The sequence below is a fragment of the Zonotrichia leucophrys genome, chromosome Z (genome assembly GCF_028769735.1).
Source record: "Zonotrichia leucophrys gambelii isolate GWCS_2022_RI chromosome Z, RI_Zleu_2.0, whole genome shotgun sequence".
In the NCBI taxonomy this organism is placed as follows: Eukaryota; Metazoa; Chordata; class Aves; order Passeriformes; family Passerellidae; genus Zonotrichia; species Zonotrichia leucophrys.
This window is the reverse complement of record NC_088200.1, coordinates 21466235-21489718: the sequence shown is the minus strand read 5'-3', so window position 1 is coordinate 21489718 and position 23484 is coordinate 21466235. Positions and strand designations below refer to the sequence as shown.

The following is a 23484-nucleotide window of genomic DNA, read 5'->3' as shown; positions in this document are numbered from 1 at the left end:
GTTATTCACGTTTCCTCTGCATTGTATGTCATAGTTGTTGTGTTGTAGTTTGAGTTCTTGCTGTTGTTCAGACCAATGACATGTGGTGCTCTGCCAACCAGCATCAGCAAGCAACAGATTACTGACTCAGAAATGTTCCACATTGTACAATGTTGCATGGAGTTAGTTTTGCAAATTAAAGATTAAGTTACTTTGTTCCTATTTCCATATATCCCCATCAGGATTTGAAAATAGTAGGTGCATTTTAATGATAAGAAAACAAAATTAATATTTATTTACTTGTAGTTTAGGAAGTAAATTGTTCATACCTAGTGACACTGTCATTTCAGAAAGGATATTTCCAAAATTTTTAAGTCTTCTTTTTATTAGTTTCAGTAACAACTTCTCTGTGAAAGAGTTGATTTTTACAGAGTAGTGGATGCATACTTTCTGCATCACTGAACAGGAAATTTAAAAAGTCCATGCTATGATTTTGGTGTTTTATCCTGTCAGAGAAAATGTCTATTTAATTGGAATTTACCACTATAAAGATGTTTTAAGTAATGTTATTCTTGGGCTTTTTTTTCCTACAGAGTTGATATTGCAGCAATTTTGATGTCCACTGAAGATATGCTCTGGTCAATTTGTAGTTCTGTGCAGGAGTTTCTGAATCCACACAAAGACAGAAATCTCAAGATCTATAAAATACATAGCCACTGCAATAGTCTGATCTCCGTGCTGGCTATTTTAACTTCACCATTGAAGAATTTGTATGAGTGAGTATGAAGTAAACATTTAATTTGAGATAAATTGGTTCTTGAGCTTACCTGGATAGATCTAGAAGGGTGAATTTTTTTGTTGAAATCAAATGTAATGCATAGTATTGGCACATTTTAATAGTCTTTGACTATTTCTCAATTTGATCCCATACTTATATTTGTGATCTTGCCTAAAGCCCAGTTATATCTGCTGAGATTTTATTAGCTTTGGATCAAACTCTGGTGCTGTACTTTTTTTTTTCTGTTAATAACATAGACCATAGTAAATGTCTGGGTTTATTTCCTCTGTGAGAAAACCAGTAGAATTTAATTAATTTTTACTGCCCCAAATTTGCAATTTATTTTTCCAGTTAGGACATATTTCTTTTTAAATCTGGTCTTACTGATCTGAAAACATTTATTACTATGGTACCAAATACTTTGGCAAGCAGGTTGTCAAATCCTTCATGTTGTCAGTCTTCTAGAAGTATTGGAATGTAAAGGTAATTTACAAAATGATCATCTGGTTACACGACCAGTATGCTGCAGCAAATGTAGTAAAATGTAAGAATATGGAGTGCCCATATTTATAAAATCATGGTTTCACAAGTCACAACTGTAAAAAATGGACATGTAACTTGCACTGAAATTTGGTCTGAGTTTTTGTTGATAAAATTCATCTGTAAATTTGCTGTAAGAGACAATGCAAAGCGAGATCACAAATTTAAAAAAGAGGAACAACAAAACCCCAAACTAATGAAGCCACATCCTATTCTACTGGTTTTTACTTTGTTATTCAAAATAAGAAAAATTCTAGGTGGTACTAGGGTGGAGACCTCCTGCATATAAGCCTCTTTAACTAATTTTTTTTTGTCATGTGTGGGCTCATTTTAATATTCGTGGCCTCTAAAGAACATGCAAAACTGGATTGTACCTGATTGTTTGATCTTATATACCACAGGCTTATGAATAGATAGCAATTTTGAAGGTGGCTCAGAAACAGATTAGGTAGTCCTGCTATGGCAGTAGAAGTGGAGGCAAGAAAGGATTACAGTGGCTGTAACTGCTTGTACTGTCACTTTTGACATTTCATCTTTCTTTTATGAAAGGCCTTAAAATGATAGACCCTAGTAAATATGCAGTATAATTTGTTCCTTTAAGGGATTCTAGTCTCCTCCACTGATCAGTGTTGTTTACATATTTGTGTATACGTAGCATGACAAAAAATGTGTGCTTGCTGGAGAACTCACAGAGTTTCAGAACAAAGTGCCCATGAAAAGCGTGGTTTCTATTTTATGTAAAATGCTGCAGGTAAACATCTTGGTCATATAGCTTGCAGAGTTAGGGATGTGAATTTCATTATCTGAATTTGCTTATCTGGAGATCAAAACCTTGACATGTGCTGAATGTAGCAGCTCCTTTCATTTACTACAAAGTACTGTGCAAATCACCACCAAAATATGGCAGCTCTGTTTAAAGAGAATACAAAAATTGTCTTATTTTGTTACATAGTTACAAAAATAATATTAACTGAAGATCATTTCCATATAGACTATACATGTTTTATAGTAAGTAAAATTGTATTTTTTATGAACTTCTATTCAGACCTTGTGTTTTCACAATCTGTGAGGCCTCCATTATCAAAACATTTTTTTTATATTCTATATTTAATTGCAGTCAATATTTGTCAAGTAACCTAGTCCAGTGTCCAGAGTACAAAGAGGAAAGTGGTTTAGCCAATCAGCTTCTTAAATGACTGTATTCAATTGGAAACACCTTGATATAGTGAATTTTAGGTAAAGTACCTAGGTGTAATGTTTACTGGGGTATGCATAGTTCATTACATTAGGAATCTGTCAATAATAAATTCAAAAGTTACACCTGATTTTAAATGAATGTTAATCTTTTATCAATTCTCTCTGCAATTATATAGTATAATCACAATTTCCATCTTGTTTTGGCTCTATATCTTTCACACCTTCGGTAAAGTTAACTGGAAGTGAAATCTTTTCTTTTAAATCTATCATGCTCTCTTTTTGTACTGGAAGTTTTCCCTTAAGTGACTAGAAGTCAATTAATCTTTAGACTTTTCAGGGAAATTCTGTGTAATCAGAAAAGTGACAATGATGAAATATTGTTTTCCAGTAGTTGTGTAATAATATGACTGGTTCATTTTCGACTTACTAGAGAGGCTGTATTCTCTATTGCTCAAGAAAACTAAAATTATTTCAATTTCTTAATTATTTTGTGGAAATTTATTTAAACAGTAATGGTGGTGAAAAATTGGTAATATCCTTAACTTCAGATAGGTGTTTCTGTTTTCTCATTCCTAATATTGTGATCTACACTTTCTTTTCTGTATGACAAGGTTACTTAGATCTGGTCTGAAATTCATCTGTGAATCGCTTGGGTCATCTAGGTTTAATGTTTTTTTTCTATGGGTTTTTTCTATGCTTCATTTTTTCTCCATCCTTCTGTGGCTTTCCTGAAGTATCTTTAGCATACTGGAATTGTTGGTTGGAAAGGACTGCTGGAGGTTGTCTGATCTAGCCTCCTCCTCAAAGCAGAGCAATCACCAAGAGCAGTCAAACATGACTGTGTTTGACCGACTTAAGTGACACGTGCCAGTCTCCAGGAACTGAAGTTTTCCGACTTCTTGTGAGGCCTGCTCTGCAGCTGCAATGCCTTAGTGCAAAATATTGCCTCATATCAAGTGTGAGCCCTCAAAGCTGCTGGCTATAATTTGCTATATCGCATCAGCATAACTGGGTAAATTTGGTCAGTGTTGTCTTCGTAATTACTGTTTGGGTGGTTGTAGGCTGCCATTACATGAATCAACACTTTAGCCACCTCTTCACCAAGTAAAGGAGTCTAGGGCCCTCAAACATTTTTTACACATGGTTCAGTTTAGTCTTCTCCAGTTTTCTCACATACTCCTTGAACTGTAGGCCCAGTGGCTGGACAAAATATTCTAGGTAAGGCTTAAACTGTTGACAAGCAGATGAAGTAAATCACTATCTTTGTTTTAGTTGCTGTGTTCCTGCCCAGTGTGTGGTTTGCATTTTTCTAGTGATAATACACTGTTGCCTTGTCTTCAGTACCTACTGCCCATAAATCCCAGGTTTGTGGCTGGGTAGAGTGGCACTTAGACAAGTCAGTTCCCAACCTAGGTTATTGTAATTTACCTCAGTCAGTTTTGTGAATTTCTGTTGGCCCAGGTGTCCATGAGCTGTTTGTTGTGTTAACTACTTGGTCTGCTTCCCCCAGTTTAGTGTCACCTGAAAATCTGTTAAGCAACTGCTCTCTGTTGACTTTTGTCCACGTTATTGAGGACCTGATGAACAGTAAGTCTCTAGAATGTGCTCCTCAAATATACTGAGTGTTGCTATTTTCTTGCTGCTTACTGAAAGCTCTGAAATATGAGGATTTTCATAATTCTGAATTTCCAATCATCATAGTCTTACTTGCAGACAAGATTGTTGTCAGCTACTCGGTTCTAGTAGCTGGGGTTTCATGTAGAGGATCACGCAGTTTCAGTGCTGCCTGTGAATACACAGGAGAGTCCAATGCCATTCTTTACTCACAAGTTTGTAGAGGAGTAAATTACCTGGGCCTTACTCTCTTCTCCCTCGGGTTTGGGATTGCTCAGTTTGGAGCAGATCCATTCTTGTGCCTGTTCTGATATGCTTTAGTCTTTATGCTGAGTAGGGGACGATAGTCTGTAAAGGTAGAATATAAAGAGGAAGGTAGACACACCTTTTTGTGATTTCATAGTATGAATTGTTTTATCTTATTTTCTCAACAAGAAATCAAGTAAATTATTTAAACACTGAGAGAATCATATAGAGAGTTTATTGGCAAAATTGTTCTCTATTGTTGTAAATTCAATGTTATGTGCTATTAAAGACTGACATTTCTCTTTAATATATGAGTTATAATTCATGAAGTTGCTTTTTTAGTAATGTTTATTGGTTATACAGAGAGAAATCATACAAACTACAAAGAAATAGTGTTAGGATGCACCTTGCTGGCATCTTATTTTTCACACCTGCACTCAGGCTTACAGGGTCAATTCTCACGCTGTCATACTCTACTGAGAAATAAAACCACTATAACTTGAAATCTTGCTTTGGTATTAAATCAGCTATCCAGTGCTTTGAGATAATAGGCAGCTGGTTTAGCATAACTTGAAGCAAAAACAACTGTCCTATTAGCTATTATTATACTTCTGTCAGAAGAGTAGTTGAGTTCAACAGTCTGGCACGGAGTTGTTTCTTTCCTGGTAAGAATTACCTAGCCAGCATTGGACATTAAAAAATGCTGTCATGAGAATTACTGAATTATCATCAGATACTTGATTTTTGATAGTATTTGAAGCTATTCTAATATTTAAATAATCTCTAAAACCCTTAGATTATCTCTACCTCACTTGAAAATTTTCTGTAGAGATTTTGATATAAGCAAGTAAGTCAGAATCCAGAAATCTGCCCTGAGCTTCTCCTTAGGATATGGTTAAGGCTCCTTAGGAAACAGCCAAGTCACACTTAGCAAGCTGCTTTAGTCCAGAATTCTGTCAAACAGTTCCTACACAAGCAATAGACAAGATGTGGTCCTCTTTTTTTAAATCAGATTGCTAACCAAGATGTATTTATCACACTTTTGTGTAGGATGTTTGCTCTATACTTTGCTATATTCAGAAAAATATTTCAGTGGATGAGAGACAATAAGATTTGTTTTTTACTTTCATAATATTGAAATTACTGTCCTTAAAATAATTCTTTTCAAGTTGGCATTCTTCTTTTGGCTATATTAGAATCTCAGCTTTATTTTAATCTTCAGGTTTTCATGAGTTCATAAACAGCACAAATTGACTGTGCAATCCTTCTGCTCAGATTTTGCTTACTTAAGGTCTGTATTAAATTATTTTTTTTTTTTATTAGTAAGAGTGCTTTCCAAATAAAACAGCCTATCTTTTGGAGAAGTTCAGAAACAGCTACTTTTCTTGTGAAAAACTATAATTCTCTCTCTTCTTTCATCTGAGTCTAATAGACATGTAGCTATAGTTCTGAATTACTTCAGATGAAAGATAAAAAATTCACAGTAAGATGAAAAGTAAGGTGCTTGTGAAGTGATAATTGTTTATATTTAATGGAGGATGCATGTAACAGGCTGGAATTCCTCTCTGCTGGAATTCTAGACAATGTAAATGAAAATAAAAAGGGAAGAGGCCAAGGGGCATCCATTACTATCACACATTATTGAATCATATTGGCTGCTAGAAAATTGTACAAATACTAATAATTTATTACTAAACAATAATTAAAGGCAAGTATTATATGATAGAATCCTGTTCTTACACACATCTGTAATCCTATCATATAATTAATTAATAAAATATTTCTTTTTTAGTATCCATAGATTATGCCTCTCACATCATTTAAGTAAGTAAAGTATTGCAAAAGTGATATCTAGTCACAATCCAGTTCTTCTCTATTCCTTTATATTTGAAGACAACCAGTATTCCATTTCTCTCAAGGCAGTGAAGGTCCAAAGCTTCTCATTCAAATTTTTGCCCAGTATGATCCAAAGTCTATATACACTTGCATGTCAATCAGTATAATTTCAAAAGTTACTTTACATATCATTATTATAAAAGTTTTGAAATACTATGCATTTTTGTTAGGCAGGAAGAAAAGAGCTATAGAAATGAATGACTGAAGAGAAATTTCCTTATTGAATACATTTTCAAACATAGTTTGAAAATGTATTCTATAGGAATAAAAATATGAAGAAAACTTGAATAACAGTTGTTAGATACCGAGTTTCAAAGAGTGAAAGTGAATAAAAATATAGAATTTTATTTTTTACAGTACATAGAGTTGCAATAATGTGTTTGCATACATATATTAATAGTATTTATCATAAGGTATTTTCTGTCTTCTATTCATGTAGACATAATTAATAGTAGTGGTCTAAGGGGATTTTCAGTCTCCCTAGTAATTTGGAAGTATTTGTTTTCTTTCAGGACATTTCTGGATAATTCTGATGAACATCTTCCTCAAGATTTTTCAGAAGTCTTTTATCATCCATTACACTGGTTATTTTGCATATCGTCATCCTGTTTTTTCTTTCAAAAGTGAGTATCAAAAATTGACTGTTGTAAAAGGATCACAAACGGAGGCCATTTTCCATGGAAAAAAGAAGTCATTTCTCCAGGGTCTGGGTATCAGATTAAAGGTGGCGTTTGGGGATCGAAGGACTTGCAGGGTCCTCGTTGCTGGCAGCTTTAGTTTTGGAGAAATCCAGCAAAGTTTGCCAATTTCTGGCTTCACACGGCCCAGTCAGCTGGGGCGAGGGGCCGCAAACGGAGGCCATTTTCCATGGGAAAAGAAGTCAGTATTAGTCAAATATTGTTACATTTTGAAGAGCACATCTGAATCCATGTCTAATTAATATTCTAATTTTTGAAAGTCATAGAAGCATTTTTTAATTAATTACAGATTTTTCTAATATTTGAAAGTCAGAGGAAAAGTTGCACTGAAAGCACTGTATTTTGTTAGTCTGTTAATTATGTTTGAGATTTGAATTATCTGTAAGGTTTTCTGGCTTTAATTAAAGACTATATAGTTCTTGATAAAACAGAAGTTCAGCACAGTTGCTGTTTTGAAGGACTTATAATTAAAGGGGAAATAAAGAATGTATGTCTTTCTGTTTAGGATTGCTGTATAAAAATAAATATTTGGTACATAAATAACTCATTTAACAATATGCTGCTTGATTGTAGTTGAATTTTTTGGAGATTATTGAATGATTAGAAGCAAAGGCTTAACTTTTCTCTGTCACTGCATATAAGGACAAGTGACATAGAAGATAGATACTACCAGCTGTGCTGTTGTTTGCTTTCTAATTTTGAAACAGAAGCACTCCCACACCAGTGTAGATCCTCTCCTAACCCTTTCACCTCCCTCTCCTCCTTTTCAAGGTTATTTCCTGAGAGGTTTTCACTCTCCATTTTCATGAAAAGCTGCTTTTGTGAGATGTTACTGTGTTTTTCAAGAAAGTATTTTTATCTTTTGGAGGAGTACATTATCAAATGACTGGTGACCTATGGATGACCCATGTGCTTTGGATTTATTACCTCTTTCCTTGTACACACAGCATCTTTTACCCTGTATATGTAAATATCTTCCCTATAATTTTGCTCCATACTACACAAAACATGGTGATTTCTCTCCATAGGCTCCACTCCTAACTACGTGTCATCAATCCTCTTCTCTCCTTCCCTAGTGCCTCTGATATCTGCTGAACCAGAGACAATATGTGTTGTCACTGCTATGTGGTTTGCTAACTACATGCCAAACAGAGTTGAATAACTGTGAATTCAGAATATGTCCTGCTTGAAATAGTAATTTAAGTTCTTATAATGCATGAAAGATCATGTGTGTTTATCAAGCTTCAAGGAACTTTGTCAGTCACTTCTTAAGTTATGCATGGTTGGAGGAAAAGGAGAAGGATGGATACAGTAGAGGGAATGACTGCATTAGAAAGGAATTTAGTCATCCATTTCTGGAAAATTTATGCTCCATTAAGTATTCATTGTAGACAAGACAATATGTTTTTTGATGCCCTCATGCACAGCCAGATCTCAAAATATAAATTATACCGTGAAGTATGAGTTTTGGAAGATGATTTTGTGACTGAGTACCCTATACTGTGTAACAGTATATAAAGGAAATGCTGGTACCATTTCGGTCTGACATAATTATCTTTTTTGAGGTGGAATTAAGATAGATAAAAATAAATAGCAGAAAACTATTCCAGAGCTATGTAGTATGCACTTGTTTTCTATGGAAGAAAGTTACTAAAATACCCTACTTCTCAGTCACCAAACAGGAAAATGCTAAGTACAAAAGAAAGTACATCTCCAAGAAGATCCAGTCAGTGTACCTTTGTGAGAAAAGTCTGTATACAGAGAGAGCCTTGCATACTGTCCTGGTGATAATGAGCAAACTATATTGGTAAAATACTTATTGTTCCTTTTTAACAACACACCTTTCAGCTGCTCAGGAAACAAAATTAAGGGCTCTGTATCTAATGAGTAATTCTGAGGTGTTCTAGTTTTTTCATTGGTTTTATACTTTATGTGAATGAAACATTTTTGCCCTTCAAATACTGCCTTGAGAATATTATAAAGAAACATCAAATTTCAGAGCATCCTACTTTTTCATGGGTTGTTTTCTGATTTTGCATCTTATATCTAATTAAAATATATGTTCACTGTCTGTAACAAAATTGGAAGCACAGGCCATTGTATACCTCTCAACTGTGGCCACCTGATTTTGAACTGACAACACTAACCTGTCATACATTTAGCTATTAAGTATTTAGTCTTCCTAAGCTTGCTATTTCAGAAAAAAGTTTTGCTAGTTCCTGAAAGTACTTTGTTTACTATGTAGCATAATTTCCTACATTATTTTTCATTGCTGCAAATGGCTCCAGTATGTTAAATTTTATCAATTTGACTCCAAAATCAGTGTCAAAATTGTTACCATGAATTAGCATATCTACCTGCCTTATAACATCTTGAACTTAGAACATCAGATTTTCTTTCTTTCTGTTTTGAATAGAAACCAAAATAATATAGTTGGTTATCAAACTAAAGAGTTACTGATAATTTATATTGCAGTTCTTTTAGTGATTATAATTAACTTATTTATTTATTTAGATATATTTATTTAGTTAGTAATTGTGATTCCTTCAGTGTTAATTGTGATTTGTTCTTTGCCTCATTTGGGGTTTATAATCATAGCATTTGCAAATCAAAGTTAGAGTTTTTTCCTTCTACTATACAAAACGGGACATTTATATGTGTGATATTTATATGTACTTCACCTTTTGTCACTTTTTATGAGGCTAGTCTTATTTTCAGTAGTACTGAGCTAAGAGGATGAGAGAACATATGTCTCTCCATATGCACGTTACAAAACTTCTCAGTGCATTTATTGGTGCTAGCTTCATGGCTGTAGGGAATGTCTGCTATATTTTATTTTTCCTCTAAGTGAGTCACACCACTGTACATTTCAATTTGCAAGATGCTTAAAGAGCCAAGAACTGGTGTATATTACAACATGATAACTTCCCATCTGGTCAATGACAGACAGAGTTTTTTTTCAATTCAGATACTTTAAAAATATAATTTATTTCTATAGGAATTTAAAATATGATTCTTCATAAATCTAATTGACTCAAATTGTCACTTATCTTTTAGTTTGAAGGCAATGAGTGACCTTATTAGATAGGATAACATGACATTAAAAGAAGAGAAAAAAAATTAAACTGGCCTGAATATTTTAAGTGAATTACAGAAGAGTTGAGTTTGCTCTCAGCCACAGCATTAATGCTAGTGTAACCATTTTAATTTTAACTTTAATTACTAACTACTGATTAGATTATATATAGATTATATATGCATTAGATTATATATATAGGACTAATATTGAACATACAGAAATTGGGATAGTTATTTTTAGAATGCAAAATCCTAATATCTGAATGCAGTATGTATTTTAAATATGGATAATTTAATTTGACGGCAAGTTCTATCAAGATTTAAATGTATATGTGTAGGTGTTTTTGATAAATACTGCTTGAATCCAATATGTGCTAATATTCAAATATAATTATAGAGTCAGTGCTACACTGTCGACAAAATATATAAAGTACCAGATGGAAGTCACAAAAGCTGTGCCTAAGGTTTGCTGGCAAAGACATTGTTTATGAAGTTAGAGGTATTTGCTGTAGTGTTAAAAAAGCAAAGGCTGAGGTTCCTTTACGAAAATTACTATTAATTACAGTGGAGTTTTGTTATAACAGTGGACTGTAAGGGGTCTGCTGGAAGACAGTGCTATGATTTCCTTAGGTGGCTTCAAGACTGCCCTGCAAGATATGTGGCATACTGCTTTTTCTGGTAATGGAAACACAGACATCTGAGGGACTAAAGTAGAGGAGTGTATCAGCTGACATTTTCTTTTCCAGGACTTGTGGGTTTGTACTGAGTATATTGTATAAATAGCAGTTTTGATTCAACAGTGAAATACTTGTGCAGTTATCCGGGGGTTTTTTGTGTGTGTATTCAAGCATAGCTGGGAGGTGGCACACTTGGCTAAGTCAGAGGTTGCAAAAGCATGCAACTTAATGGAGAGGTACCCCTCTGGTTGAACTATTACGAGCCCATTTTAGTTCTGTCCCAAAAGTTATGTGTAAATGGCATGTAAATTGTTTGAGCAGAGGCATATAAATACTTGTCTAGTCTGACAAAAAAATGTCAGATTGAAAACCTCCCTATGAAGAAGGTTTGAACTGATGCTGAAGGTGCTTTTTGCATACTGGCAGGTAATATTTATACCTGCCCAGTCAATGCATATGAAGTCCTTAAAATCATGCATGTAAAATTCATGTGCATAGAAGTTTATGAGGTGTATAAAGTTTCAATATTATCAACTATTGTATAAATTTGTAGCCAAAAAAGTAAATACAGCAGGTAAACATCAGTTGAAATTTTATTTTCAAAAAACCTTCAAATTAATAAAAATTTACACATTAAAGAAAAAAAAATATCCACAATCCAATTTTGAAAACTTGTTTTCAAAAATGTTTCAAGAAGAAAATACTAAATACAATAGGTGATAGATATTTGGCAGGACAGATTTGTTTATCTTTTATTTAACTGTAGTGTGAGTTCAGTGATTGGTGTTGGGTCACTGGCTGTGTTCAGAGGAAGCCCTGGAATAGTATTTGTAAACCTCAATTTTTGCAGAACGTGGAAATCACAAAAAGAAAATAAACTGCCATCTTTTTAAAAGCTAATGAATTTGTACTATGCTTTCTCACTTCTCCCTGCTGGTGAAGCAGTTAAACAACCAGTCTAATATTTCTTGTGGATTTTTCAGAACACATAAGAATTGCTCAACCTAAAGTGGAATTTTGCAACCCGTTTGAGCATTTTCACTGGCTGTTACTTAAGAGCTTTATACACTTCATCAAGGAGAGACACTGCAGGTGTCTTAGTCAACGATTACTGCAATAATAAACTAAAAAATTGTACCCTTACATTTATTCAACTGCAGCAAAAAAAGCCCCTCCTTTTTGCCTAGAAGAACAAAATAGGTACTGTTCCATGAAAGAGATAAACACAGTTGCTTTGTACCAGATTTAACTGTGGCAGACTAACAAATGTCAGTTTTCTTTTAACTAGTTGAAATTAAGTGCAGTTCTTTCTCTGAGCTGCCTTAAAGTAAGGAAGCATGAAAGCATTTTCAGAGTAATCTGGAAGGAGTTGACACTTAAGGGATTTAGTGTTACATCTGCAATTCAAAGATACTAATTTCATAGATAAATTAACTTTATTATTCTTTCTGTCTTTATCTTATATTTTGAAAGGACTCCATCAGCCAGAGAAATGGCATCCCAAGGTCTGCTGAAGCTGCTCTTATCCCAGCCATACTGTAATTTCAACTTGCTTTTGGAAACATTGCTGCACCATGATTGTTTCTTAGTGAAAATTTTGTTGAGAAGCTCAAGTAAGTATTGATATTGTCAATCCACATAAGATTATCAGTGAGAAACACAAATTCATTTTTAACTTAAATGCTGGAGGAAGGCTGACAGTCATTTTGAGGGTTTAAGTACCCATTTACTTACCAGTAGGACACTTCTTGAATGGGTAAAAAGATAGAAAAATTGTTGTTGAGTTGAAAAAGTTAAGTAAATGGATCTTTTCTCAGTTCCCCGACACTTCCCCAGAGCATGTTAAAGACCCACTTTATTGGAAAGCCGTTTTGGCAAAATTAGATCAGGCGGTCAGCTCTAGGAAAGCTTCTTAGATGTTTTGTTGATATTATTATATGCTTGTTGCTGTTGGCATTCTAAAATTACATATATATGCTTCTGCTTGTTAATTCATTAATGCTGTTTTGAAAGTAGAATAAATAAAAGAATATTTCTACAAATTTTTATTTGCATTCTGATGGCATTGGGTTTGAAGCAACAAACTTTATGACATTTTTCCATTAGTAGTTTGCAGATCATATTGTTGAATAGCTAATGGTATAATCACCTATTTGACTTAATTTTTCAGGAATATGAGAGTCTTAGTTTCTTAATTTTTTTTTTTTTCTATTTATCAAAAAACTATTAGCTCCACATAATATTGTATATATTTATATTTATGTTTATGTGTATTTATCTCTCTGTCTATCTATATATAACATGATTTAGTTCTGTCATTTTGTAATGGTCTAATGTTTGTCAGGAGTACATCTATTTCTGTCACACATCTTATTGAGAGCTGCAGTGCATACAATTGCCTACTCAAACACGTGTCATCTTTTACAAAGGCTGACAAATGTTTGATCAGGGTCAGAGTCTTAACCTAGTGTTACACAGTATTGAGTTTTACTATCTGTTTAAATTATTACAGGTAATAAGTGACAGAATGTATTAGTCTATTGACTGACCAACCTCTTAAGCTTTAGAGAAATCCATGTGACTTTGAATTACAAAATGTGTTATTTACACAGGCTTTATTCATGTAACTTCAATATTGGAATGAATAAACTTCCAGTTTAGATAAAATCAATATCTGTGATGATCCATATCATCTAAATTAATTTCAATGGGGTTAATTGTCTAATGACAAAAAATATATATTCTCTATTCCTTCTTGTATACAGCCAAGTAGACCGTAGTTTTTGAGCAATTTGCCCTAGCGATAACAAGATTCCCTGGTATTCAATTACATAAGAATTTTTTAAGAAGGAAAAGCCTTTTCACATATTTTACATTCAATCTTTCCTTTTCCTTTTAAAAACAGGCCAAAAGGCAAAAAATCTTAGGTATTGATGAATTTTCCTGTACTGTTTTAACACTTTGTAGACATTGTTCAAACACATTAATTTTCATTGTTCTCCCATTGTTCTCATGGTTGTACCACAGGGAGGTTGAGAAGGAATGTATATTCCCCATTATAGCAGGGAGTACTGTTGTGAATGCCAACAGAGTATTTGTAGAGAAGCTATTTGGGCATGATTCATGTTGCTAAATATTATAAGAAGGATGACATATTTGTTGAAGCTATTAAAACTCCATGCATATAATTATATGCTATCTGGACAGGGAAATTAAAAAAGTGCACTTCTGTAATTTTTTTGTGCGTTAGGATATGTGAAATGTACATAAAAATTAAAATATGAAAATATGATGTTATTGCATCAAAAAGTACTAAAGGTAATAAATCAGGTTACCCAGAACAGAACCTTTTGTTTGTCTTTAGTGCACATAGCTACTGCATAGAGGCAATTTTGAAAAGATGGTTGAAAAATTTGATTTGCATATTTGACCTCTGTAACAAGCTGTGAGTCTAAATAACCTAGGTGTGTTAAATTACAGTCCCATATAATCTTAGAGGTTTTTTTCAATGGGTCCAACATCCAGCAACTTTTTGTTCAAGACATGTTCTTGAGTGAGTAAAGGGTCTAAGGTCTATGCTGTGGCTTTGCAGAGACCTTAGAGAAAAACAGTGAAGGTAGCTGGTACAATGTTCATTTTCTGAGAAAATAAGCCATTTTGCAATTTACTTGGCAGATTTTTTTAAACCAATATTGCCTTATTATTCATGGATGTGAAATAGAAATTGATTATTTTGATAAGCAAAAAATAATAGAGGAAAAAAGGAAGTGGTGTCTCTATAAAATAAGCAGATGAATCCAGAAGATGCTGATGTCAAAAAGTGAAGGATATAAGTGAATTCTGAGAATTTCTGCTAGATTTGCTCTAAATACACATCATGCCAGTTGAACAGTCTGGGACTTCTTTTTTCATAATCATTATTTCTAGGAATCAGGGGGTTTTCTTTGCACAGTAAAACAAACAGCTATAGCTTTATTGGATTGCACTGCCCCAACACAGGATTAATATGTGTCAGAGGGGACCCCATCAGACAGTAGACCTGGCCACTTATGAATAGCAGATAAGACAGTGTCACTAAGAAATTGTCACTGAGAAATTGTCAACAAGGCACATTCTAGACCTTCAGTCAGTCTTTGGGTCTCATACATTTGTTCAGGAAGAGATAGTAGTGTCAAGTTGATGAAGAACAACATAAAATGCAATGTATTGCTTTTTAATTTTCAAAATAATCTTATTGATTACCATAAAAACTTGAGACCTCAGTTGTTACAGAAATTTAATTTGTCTTTCTATACACAACCTTAAAGTTAATATTGGCATGTGGAGATAAACGGTAAGAAATCTGCATTCACAGCAGGACCATGCTGTTGGCAGTTTCACCTAATGTTTTTGGCTTTCACAATAGCTATTTGAAAAACTACTAGAAGACAGTATTTTTTAGTCTGTACATCTCACTACATCTGTCTGTACATCAGGGCCCCACTAAAATTTTGAATTAAGAATTGATAGTAATTTACAAATATTCTGTAATAAGTCTAAGGCTGCAAATCTGAAATTGGACCTAAATAAATGTATTTTGCTTCAAAAAGAGATCAATTACCTTGCACATGTGAGAAAGCTGGGGGAGGGAAGATATCCACCAAGAAAATATAATTGTGTGGTGGACCATTATACAGCTTTCTAGACACTAATAGATATTAGGAGTTTCCTAAGACTGTTCTTTTTTTCCCCTTTTTCTGGAAAGAGAACTTGGAAATGTATTTGTAGAATTGAAAGATTTTTTTTCCCCACTCCAGTTCTTTGCCTGCTTTGAAACAGTTCTCTAACTGCCACGAAGTGTAATGTGTCATTTTAAGGTAAATTCTAAGTACTACTTAATTTTTAATAAAATTTAATACATTACATTTTGGACACATGAAAGTAAATAGCACTGGTTTTTTGTGGGTTACCCTAAAAGTATTGAAAAGTGGTAGCTTCACTAGTTGACCTCATTGACTGAACTACTAGGGGCAATAATGAGTTATAACAGAAGAAAATGTACATGCCTTAACTGAATTACCAGCTCCATCAAAATTCTGGCATTGTTAAAATCTGTAACAGTTTTTATTTCAAGTTCTTGAGGGGCATTCTTGCTTCTTGTACTTTCATTGTACTTTCTTGTACTTTCTTCTGATGATTCCTTGGATTTAATAATCCTGTAATGGTCTATCACATAAGTGAAAAAACTAGCAACCGTTCTAGTTCCATGGGAAAAGTAGTCTTGCAGATTTTGGTCACAAAACTCGGATGTTGATCTGTAGCCCTGCCCTCAATAAGGTAAACTGAAGTAAATCTCATAGAGTAATTTATACCTTTGCTCAGAGACAGATCTCTCCTCCTGGTATTTGTGGATCATCCAATATAAGGCTTGTGGATACCTCTTTGTGATAGCAGTCTGTATCATGTTAGCCTAATGAAGGTTGCTTTAAAAGAGGCACCTCCTCAAGTAAGGCACCACCTTCTGACCAGTAAGCTTATTGGATTCTGTGCCTGCATAAGGAATGAAGGATGTACTGAAGTGATATACTTGTAGCTGGAAGGTAAGTAAAAAAGGGACCCTAATACAGATATCCTGTTCCATTTGGTGACTTTCCAGTGATAAGCTAAGGAAAACATGGAGTTTCTGAACTGGATTTGGACAGGATCTGGACTGCAGTGGACCCCTGCTGTGAATACCTTACCGTTGCTTGACAGAGTGTGAAGATAGTGTCTGATACTTGTGTGATAGACTTGGTGTCTGTGATATACGGTCATATGGTTAGCTTTTCAAAGACATAGTAATTTCTGGTAGGAACTTCTTGCTATAGTAGAGATCTTGACTGAGTAAGTTTTAAGAAGGTAAGCTGTTTAGTATCTACCCGAATATACAGAGAAACACTAGGGAGCTAATGTGGCCATAGGACTACATTCAGTATTGCCTTATGAAATTTTGGCTGTCAGAATGTCATACTTTCTGCATACTATCCCATAAAATCAGTACTGGAGGTATTCTGACAGCAGTGGATTTTTCCTATTGGCCATATATCTATCTAAGATAGATTCTACAGAAATCACTAACTCAGAAATTCATTAATGGAAACTTCTTCTCAGATAGTTGAAAATAAATTGTTTAGGGAGAAAATACTCTAAATGCAGTTGAGTGAAATTAAAATGCTGTGGCATTGATGACATATAAATATATACCTACAGAAGTAGTTTGCTGATATATTAATAACTTATGGGCAGATGATTTAAGCATTTTTAAAGCTTTTTTGGCATGTTGAGCTTTATGGTTGACATAAATTTAGGATTTATTTGATTCATAGATAGCAACTAAGACAGGGTTTATTATTATTTGGAATGTATTAAATTGAAACAGGTAGGTTTAGTATCTGGGTTTTATTCAGAGTAGGAGTAATGCGATCTGGAGATTAGCTTAGTTGGTTAGGACATGGTGATGTTAGCAATCAAGGTTGTGGGTTCAATCCCCATATGGGCCATTTACTTAAGAGTTGGACTTGATGACCCTTGTGGGCTCCTTCCAACTCAGAGTATTCTCTGACTCTTCCATGAATCTATAATGTAAAATTTCTCCTTGGAATTGAAAACTGAAATAATACACTATCTGCCAAAATGAAGACATATTCAAAGTTACAATAGAGTTTTTGCTGTCAGTGGAGAGGAGTAACTCTGAAAGAAAAGTTAAATGATCTACTAGGTCAGATACAGTAAGGAACAGAAAAAAAGTCAGTGACAGAAGCAGCACTGAGAATGTAGTGTACTGCAGACTGCCTGCTGAAGTATTTAATTCGATAAACAAATAAAGCATATCCTTTTTGCATTCTTTATATCCTGATCAGTTACTGTGGCTTAAAGAAACCTTTATGTTCAATAAAGAAAGCAAAATCTTCATGCTCCTTGCAAATTAAAGACCAGTATCAGAAATAATTTTCCCATCTTCAATTTTTCTTCCTAAGTGAAACAGCATGTATGCATTTGAGTTTTGACTACCTCTTTTGGTCAAAAAAGACAGCATAACTATTTGTATCTTGGCTGACGTGTATGGATTAGCTGGGGAGAGTGAGGTCTACTAGCATCAGTAACAGGATTTTCTGAATTCAGCAAGATTCATTTCATGGCTAGACTAGCCAGGTCAGTGCTGGATGAGTGATAATGTTGGCAAATTACTGGGTAGTATTTCTATCAGTAAGAAAGAAATGTGGATGAATTGTACTTGTAACTCTGCCTTTCTGAAGTTATGCTTTTAAAATACATGGTAGTATCCCAAGAGATTTAGTGCATTATTTTGTCATAAGAAGAATGATTCATTGTGAACGGTTAGGGCATAGCTTTTATTCAATAGATACATAATTTTCTAATAGAGATATTTATTAAAAAGGATAGTATTCTAATATGTTTTTGTATATTTTGTGCATATAGAACATCATGCTATATGGAAATAACAGACAGCTGATTTTTTTATTTTAGCAGGTATCTTGATAAATATATAGCCACATTTATGTATGAATGCTAAGTCTTGCTGAAATAATATAGAAGCATCTCCTTTGAGCTGCCTATGGGAGCTTTAGGTTCCCTTCACAAATTAGCTTCTGCTGTACAAATGCAGTCAGTGAAAAAAATAGAGGAAAGTATCACAGGGCAGTAAGTAAAATGCTTATCATATGAATTCTGTTCTGTGTAATAATTAACAAGAAGACTGCATTGGAGTTCAAACTGATATGAATATTTAATGTTATGACAGGTGAACTAATAAATGTAAAAGAAAAAAATCTAAGGCAAGAGCAATCAACTTATCTTTCTGTAGACTCCTAATTCATAATATTTAACCAGCTATACTGATCTGCTAGCTAAACTTTTCAAATGACATTATCTTTTAAGGTCCCTTCTAACCCAAGGGATTCTGTGATTCTATGATCCATGCCCACTTATCAATAAGAAAATTTATTTTAACCTGAGCTTTCAGGCTGTCACAACAAGGACAACATTTACTTCAGTGTAAAGCAAGAAAAAGCTGGTGAATAATTACATGCATTGTTATATTTAGTCACAGAATGACTTAGTAGTGGATTCATGCAGATCTTTGCTTAAAAGCACAAGAGTTGCATTATACAGTTGTTATAACAAGATGTATTATAGCCCTTTCTACAAAATTCTTTTATGCACATTTTTCTTTATCTAAATCTTTTGGTAGCACTAATTGATTTGAAAATTAGTACATTGGTAAATTGTGACTTAAACTTTGCATTGTCATAAACCAAATTTAGGCTTAATTTCAAGTCATGAGCACCTTTAAACAAAATTCCCCATCATGTACTTCAAAGGCAGTTTACGTAGTACTTGAAATCTTAGCAGAACTCCCCCTAGAATTTGAAATTAATTAAATTCATTTCAAAAATAAATACTTACAGTAATAGAATCAAAGTTCATTTCAGATTTTCATTTCACTGTTTGAACTGCTTTTTCTGCTTTGATGGTTAGGTCTTTGTCATACATATACGTGGTTTGAGTGAATAAGTGGAATCCATTTGATTCTTCACTTAGAAGCATCTGGAATTGAAAACAATGTATATCAGCTCACTCAGCTCATAGGAAAAAGAAAGCTGATTAAAAACCTGTCTTTTTGCAGATCTGTTTGCTGCCTTGGAGAAAAAAAGCCACATATTGTTGGTTATGAAATTAGTGATCATGTTTTTCAGCTTTCTACATCTGTTTCTGCTAAGGTTGAATTGAACCTAGATTGAATGATGTACAGTAATGCATGAATTAGTTTGAAGGAATTCAGAAGAGAGTAAAATGAGATTTTTTTTTAGTTCTCAACTCATTCAAAGATGAGTTGAAAGCAATGATTTTCCATTATGGTAGATTTTGAAGACTCCCATCTTTCTCCTCCACAGGTTGCTAAAGGTAAAGACAATGAAACTGGCAGAAAACAATGACATTTTATAGTATAATTTTATCTAAATATTTTTTAGAGAAAGCTCTGTTTTTGCAAACTAGAAATTTAAATTAAGAGTATTTAACAGGTTATGGCTCTGGTTCTCACAGTTGGAAGCATATTTCACAAACTGGTGGGAAGCTCAGCTCTTCAACATTAGCACAAATCAAAGTCATTGAATTGCATTGATTCCTGGAGTTTTGAACATATCCTTATGTGTTATAGGAGGGAGATTGTGTTATAATGATTGTCAGAAGTATTTGTAAATATTTGTAAGTTTACATAGTACTTGAAATCTTAGCAAAACTCCCCCTAGAATTTGGTGAAATTAATATCACTTTATGATATTCACTACTTGTCTTTAAAATCTGTATTTCAGCAGGGCTGAGATTTTGTTTTGTGGAACTGTTTTATTCTGAGTTTCATCTTACACTGAAAAACAAAGCACATTGTAGGGAATATGGGGCTCCTACTTTTCTTAGTTTTTTATGTCTAAATGGGATTTTATTGTTTCATATGACTATTATATAAGGAAGAGTTAAGCAGTAATAGATTTTTACTGTGATTCTGCAGTTTAGAATCTAATTATTAATCTTCAGTAAATAATAAATTTCTAATTACAGTCAATTCCAATTTAATTATTAATTAAATAGGCATATTTCATAGTTTGAAAACATGCCTAAGTCTCTTTTTTTATTGGTTTCACAGTATTCAGGAAGACAGTCAACTGTCTGTAGGCAGAGAAAGATCAGATTTTAGTACCTGTAAGTGTTATTGTTTGAAATATTATTCAGATACACTTTGCAGTTTGGTTTGAATAATACTATTCATTACTGAGACCTTAAATTACTTGGAAATTATTGGAACCATGTTTTTGTTTATTTTGAAGGTAATCAAGCATTAAATTGTGGTGAACAAAGTTCTCTCTTGGAACAGGAAAACAACAAAGAGCCTACTCTGATTGAAACAATCTTCACAGTATTGTCTTACTGCACTTTATCACCCAAATCTCTTGGCATTGCTTTTGAGTCCTACATGGAAAAAGAGCTGCTGTGGAGCTGCTTATACAATATGACAGGTTTTTATTCATTTATTAATTTCTTAATAAGCATTTCAAATCTGATGTTAAATGTTGTTCATTTTCAGACATGCAGTGAGTATTATTTTATTTATGATCAATCAGGTGAAAGTATGTTAGTTTACTTCAAAATTATAGTATTATTTAAGGGTTTTGTGCAGTCAGGCCATGGTAAGAGTGGTTAAAATTTTGAAGAACGCAGAGGTTCCAGAGCAGTGTTGTTGATCAGGAGTCTGATGACCTCAAGTGTTTGTCTTACCAGCAGACTGGCTGCAGAATGTTTTTGTAGGTCTCAACCAGTAGAGGTTCTTCACCTCTATGCATTCAACAGCTCCAGACCTTTGCCACAATTTAAAAGAGAGGAAGCAAGGGAGAAGAGTGAAAAAAGAGAAGGAAGGACTTCCTCTCTTGCTGAGGAGAAATAATCTGATGAGCATTTAGTTTCTATTGTCAACAGGCATTCAGCCTTTCAATTTTCTGTTGAGGGGGAGAGGTGGCCTCACAATTAGAGCAACTAATTCTATCCCTTAGGGAAACAGTTTTCAATCAGAAAAGAGAGGTGAGGTTTAGAAGGGTGATATTGCAAATTATGGATTAAAAGCAGGAGGGCTCGAAAGAAGAGGATGAAAATGGGAGAATGCATGAGGGGAAATAGAATTATGAGCATCACAAAATAGAAAACAATGATAAAAGTGCTCAGATACTTCTTAGAGAAAAATGGGATTGCAAAAAGTAGAAGTTTAACATGTAAGAGGAAGGAAAACAGTGAAATAGTGCTTGGAAGCTTCCAGAAAGACCATGATTAGATCAGCAAAAAGTAGAGGGAAGCAAAAGTATGAGCAAAGGATCTAAAGATCTAACATGTCAAAACATCTGTCTGAAATACTCTGCAACACACTGTCTGACAATTGCAGCTCCATGACAATGGAGAAGCTGCAGTTTGCTGTGATATTAAGAATGTGGAGAAGATTGATACTTGTTGTAATGTCAATAACTGTATTTAGGATGGTGTGTTTTGAACATGCAGTCTCTGATGACATGCTGTGTTTCTGTTGATAACTATTATTTGTATGTATTTTTGTTTCCAAAATACCTTTCTTTTCCTTTACTGTCTGTTGTGTACCAGTTTGGGTATGTAATAAATGCAACTTCATTAATACTTTCAAGACAAGAAAGTAGAAAAAAAGGTATATCTGTTTGCCTCATTGATGCCTAACAAATACTTAAATGTTTTCCATATAAAAAGGAAGACATCAATCAGCTTAAATAGAATTTTTTAAATATATCAGTGGAGAAATGAGAATTAAGGAAATAAATTGATTTTTTTGTCAGTACTGTATTAAGATGGTACCAAGATGCCATATGTTTTGCATATACTCTTTCTTAATTTGTAACAGACAAATAGGTCTAATTTATTATGACATGCGTTAATTTTTTTTTTTCCATAAGAATTCTGAAAACACTTTCTGAAACAGATTTACACTTACTGAATAGTTAATAGTTCTTCCTTCTGAAGTTTCCAGTTGTGGTGAGTCGGAGCCTGAAGTTGTCAGATGCTTGAAGTTGACTTTGATTAATTCAGTGAAGGGTATAGTGAAACAGATAATTTCTTTGATGCATTCATGGGAGGCAACAGAAAACTATGGAACATACCAGCACAAGCAAATAGTTCCTGAAGGTTTACTGAAAACTGTTCCAAAGGAATGGAATTACACTCCTCGGGAAATGAAGAGAAAAGAATCTGGCAAATGTAGGTGAAATTTAAACATAATATTTATATATGTGTATAATGCATCCTATAAGCTTCTCATAAGAACTTTTAAGTCCTTCACTCATTTACTCCAAAACTAGGCAATTAAATTTTGTGAGTGTTATAGCTTTACAATGAACAAACTATTCCTAAACATCTTGTGGTGGTTGGGGTGTTTTCAGTACTTTCCATTAAAATTTGATTATTCTTTCTTGAGGCTTGCAGCCATGCATATACAAACAAGATTTTGAAAATAATCAGTATTGTAGTATTGATAATAATATGCTGGAGATGTTTCCAGCATCTGGCAGTAGTCAGATGGGATTCAAAACAAAGTGAAGAATAATGCTTATACTTTGGCCTCAATGGCTGTAAACAGCTTTCCTTTTCATTATCATCTTTTCATTTGGGATTGTCATTCACCCCAACTTTACCACACAGCAATTTATGCTTGAATAAAACAAGCACTGAAACTTTTGTGGAATATGCTGCTGCTTGGTTGTTGAAACAGTAAAGGAAGAAAGAAATCATTCAGAACAGGAGGTGTTTTGAAGGTGCTTAGATGTAAAGCTGATTTCTGGTATGTATTTTCATAGCCCACAGTGCCTAAAGCATCTGTCATATCAGGTTGTGGTTCAGAAGGCTAACTTTTAGAAACATTTAATGATAAATTTTTGCCACCAAAATATTACCTGATTATTTTCAAAACTGTAGTATATTGCGGCACAGAGTTTTGAGTATGTAGATTGTGGCCAAGCCAGGGCATCAATCCATTCTTTTTTTTCATACATCTTCACAGCACTCTAATTTTAGTCTAGAACTTTTGTATGGCTATTTTGGCTAATTGCTATGTGTGAACTGATATGCAAACTGAGAGGTAACAGTCTAGGCTTCAAGACAATTTAAATTTGTATGTGTGATACCTAGAACAGATATGGTTCCTTTTTTTAATAAAAGAAAAACATTTGGAATGCAGGTG

The 23484-nt window shown here is 33.8% G+C and overlaps 1 protein-coding gene across 4 annotated transcripts in view; it reads left to right on the top strand.

Annotated features, from left to right (window-relative positions):
- Positions 1 to 23484, top strand: part of KIAA0825 (KIAA0825 ortholog) — a 234884-nt gene that overhangs the window by 89152 nt on the left and 122248 nt on the right. For all 4 annotated transcript variants that reach the window (XM_064736406.1, XM_064736407.1, XM_064736408.1 and 1 more), the window contains 5 exons: positions 573 to 755; positions 6763 to 6873; positions 12177 to 12316; positions 20567 to 20755; positions 22272 to 22505. In XM_064736406.1, the coding sequence (XP_064592476.1) occupies positions 573 to 755; positions 6763 to 6873; positions 12177 to 12316; positions 20567 to 20755; positions 22272 to 22505 (857 nt within the window). The remainder of the gene's footprint in view (positions 1 to 572; positions 756 to 6762; positions 6874 to 12176; positions 12317 to 20566; positions 20756 to 22271; positions 22506 to 23484) is intronic.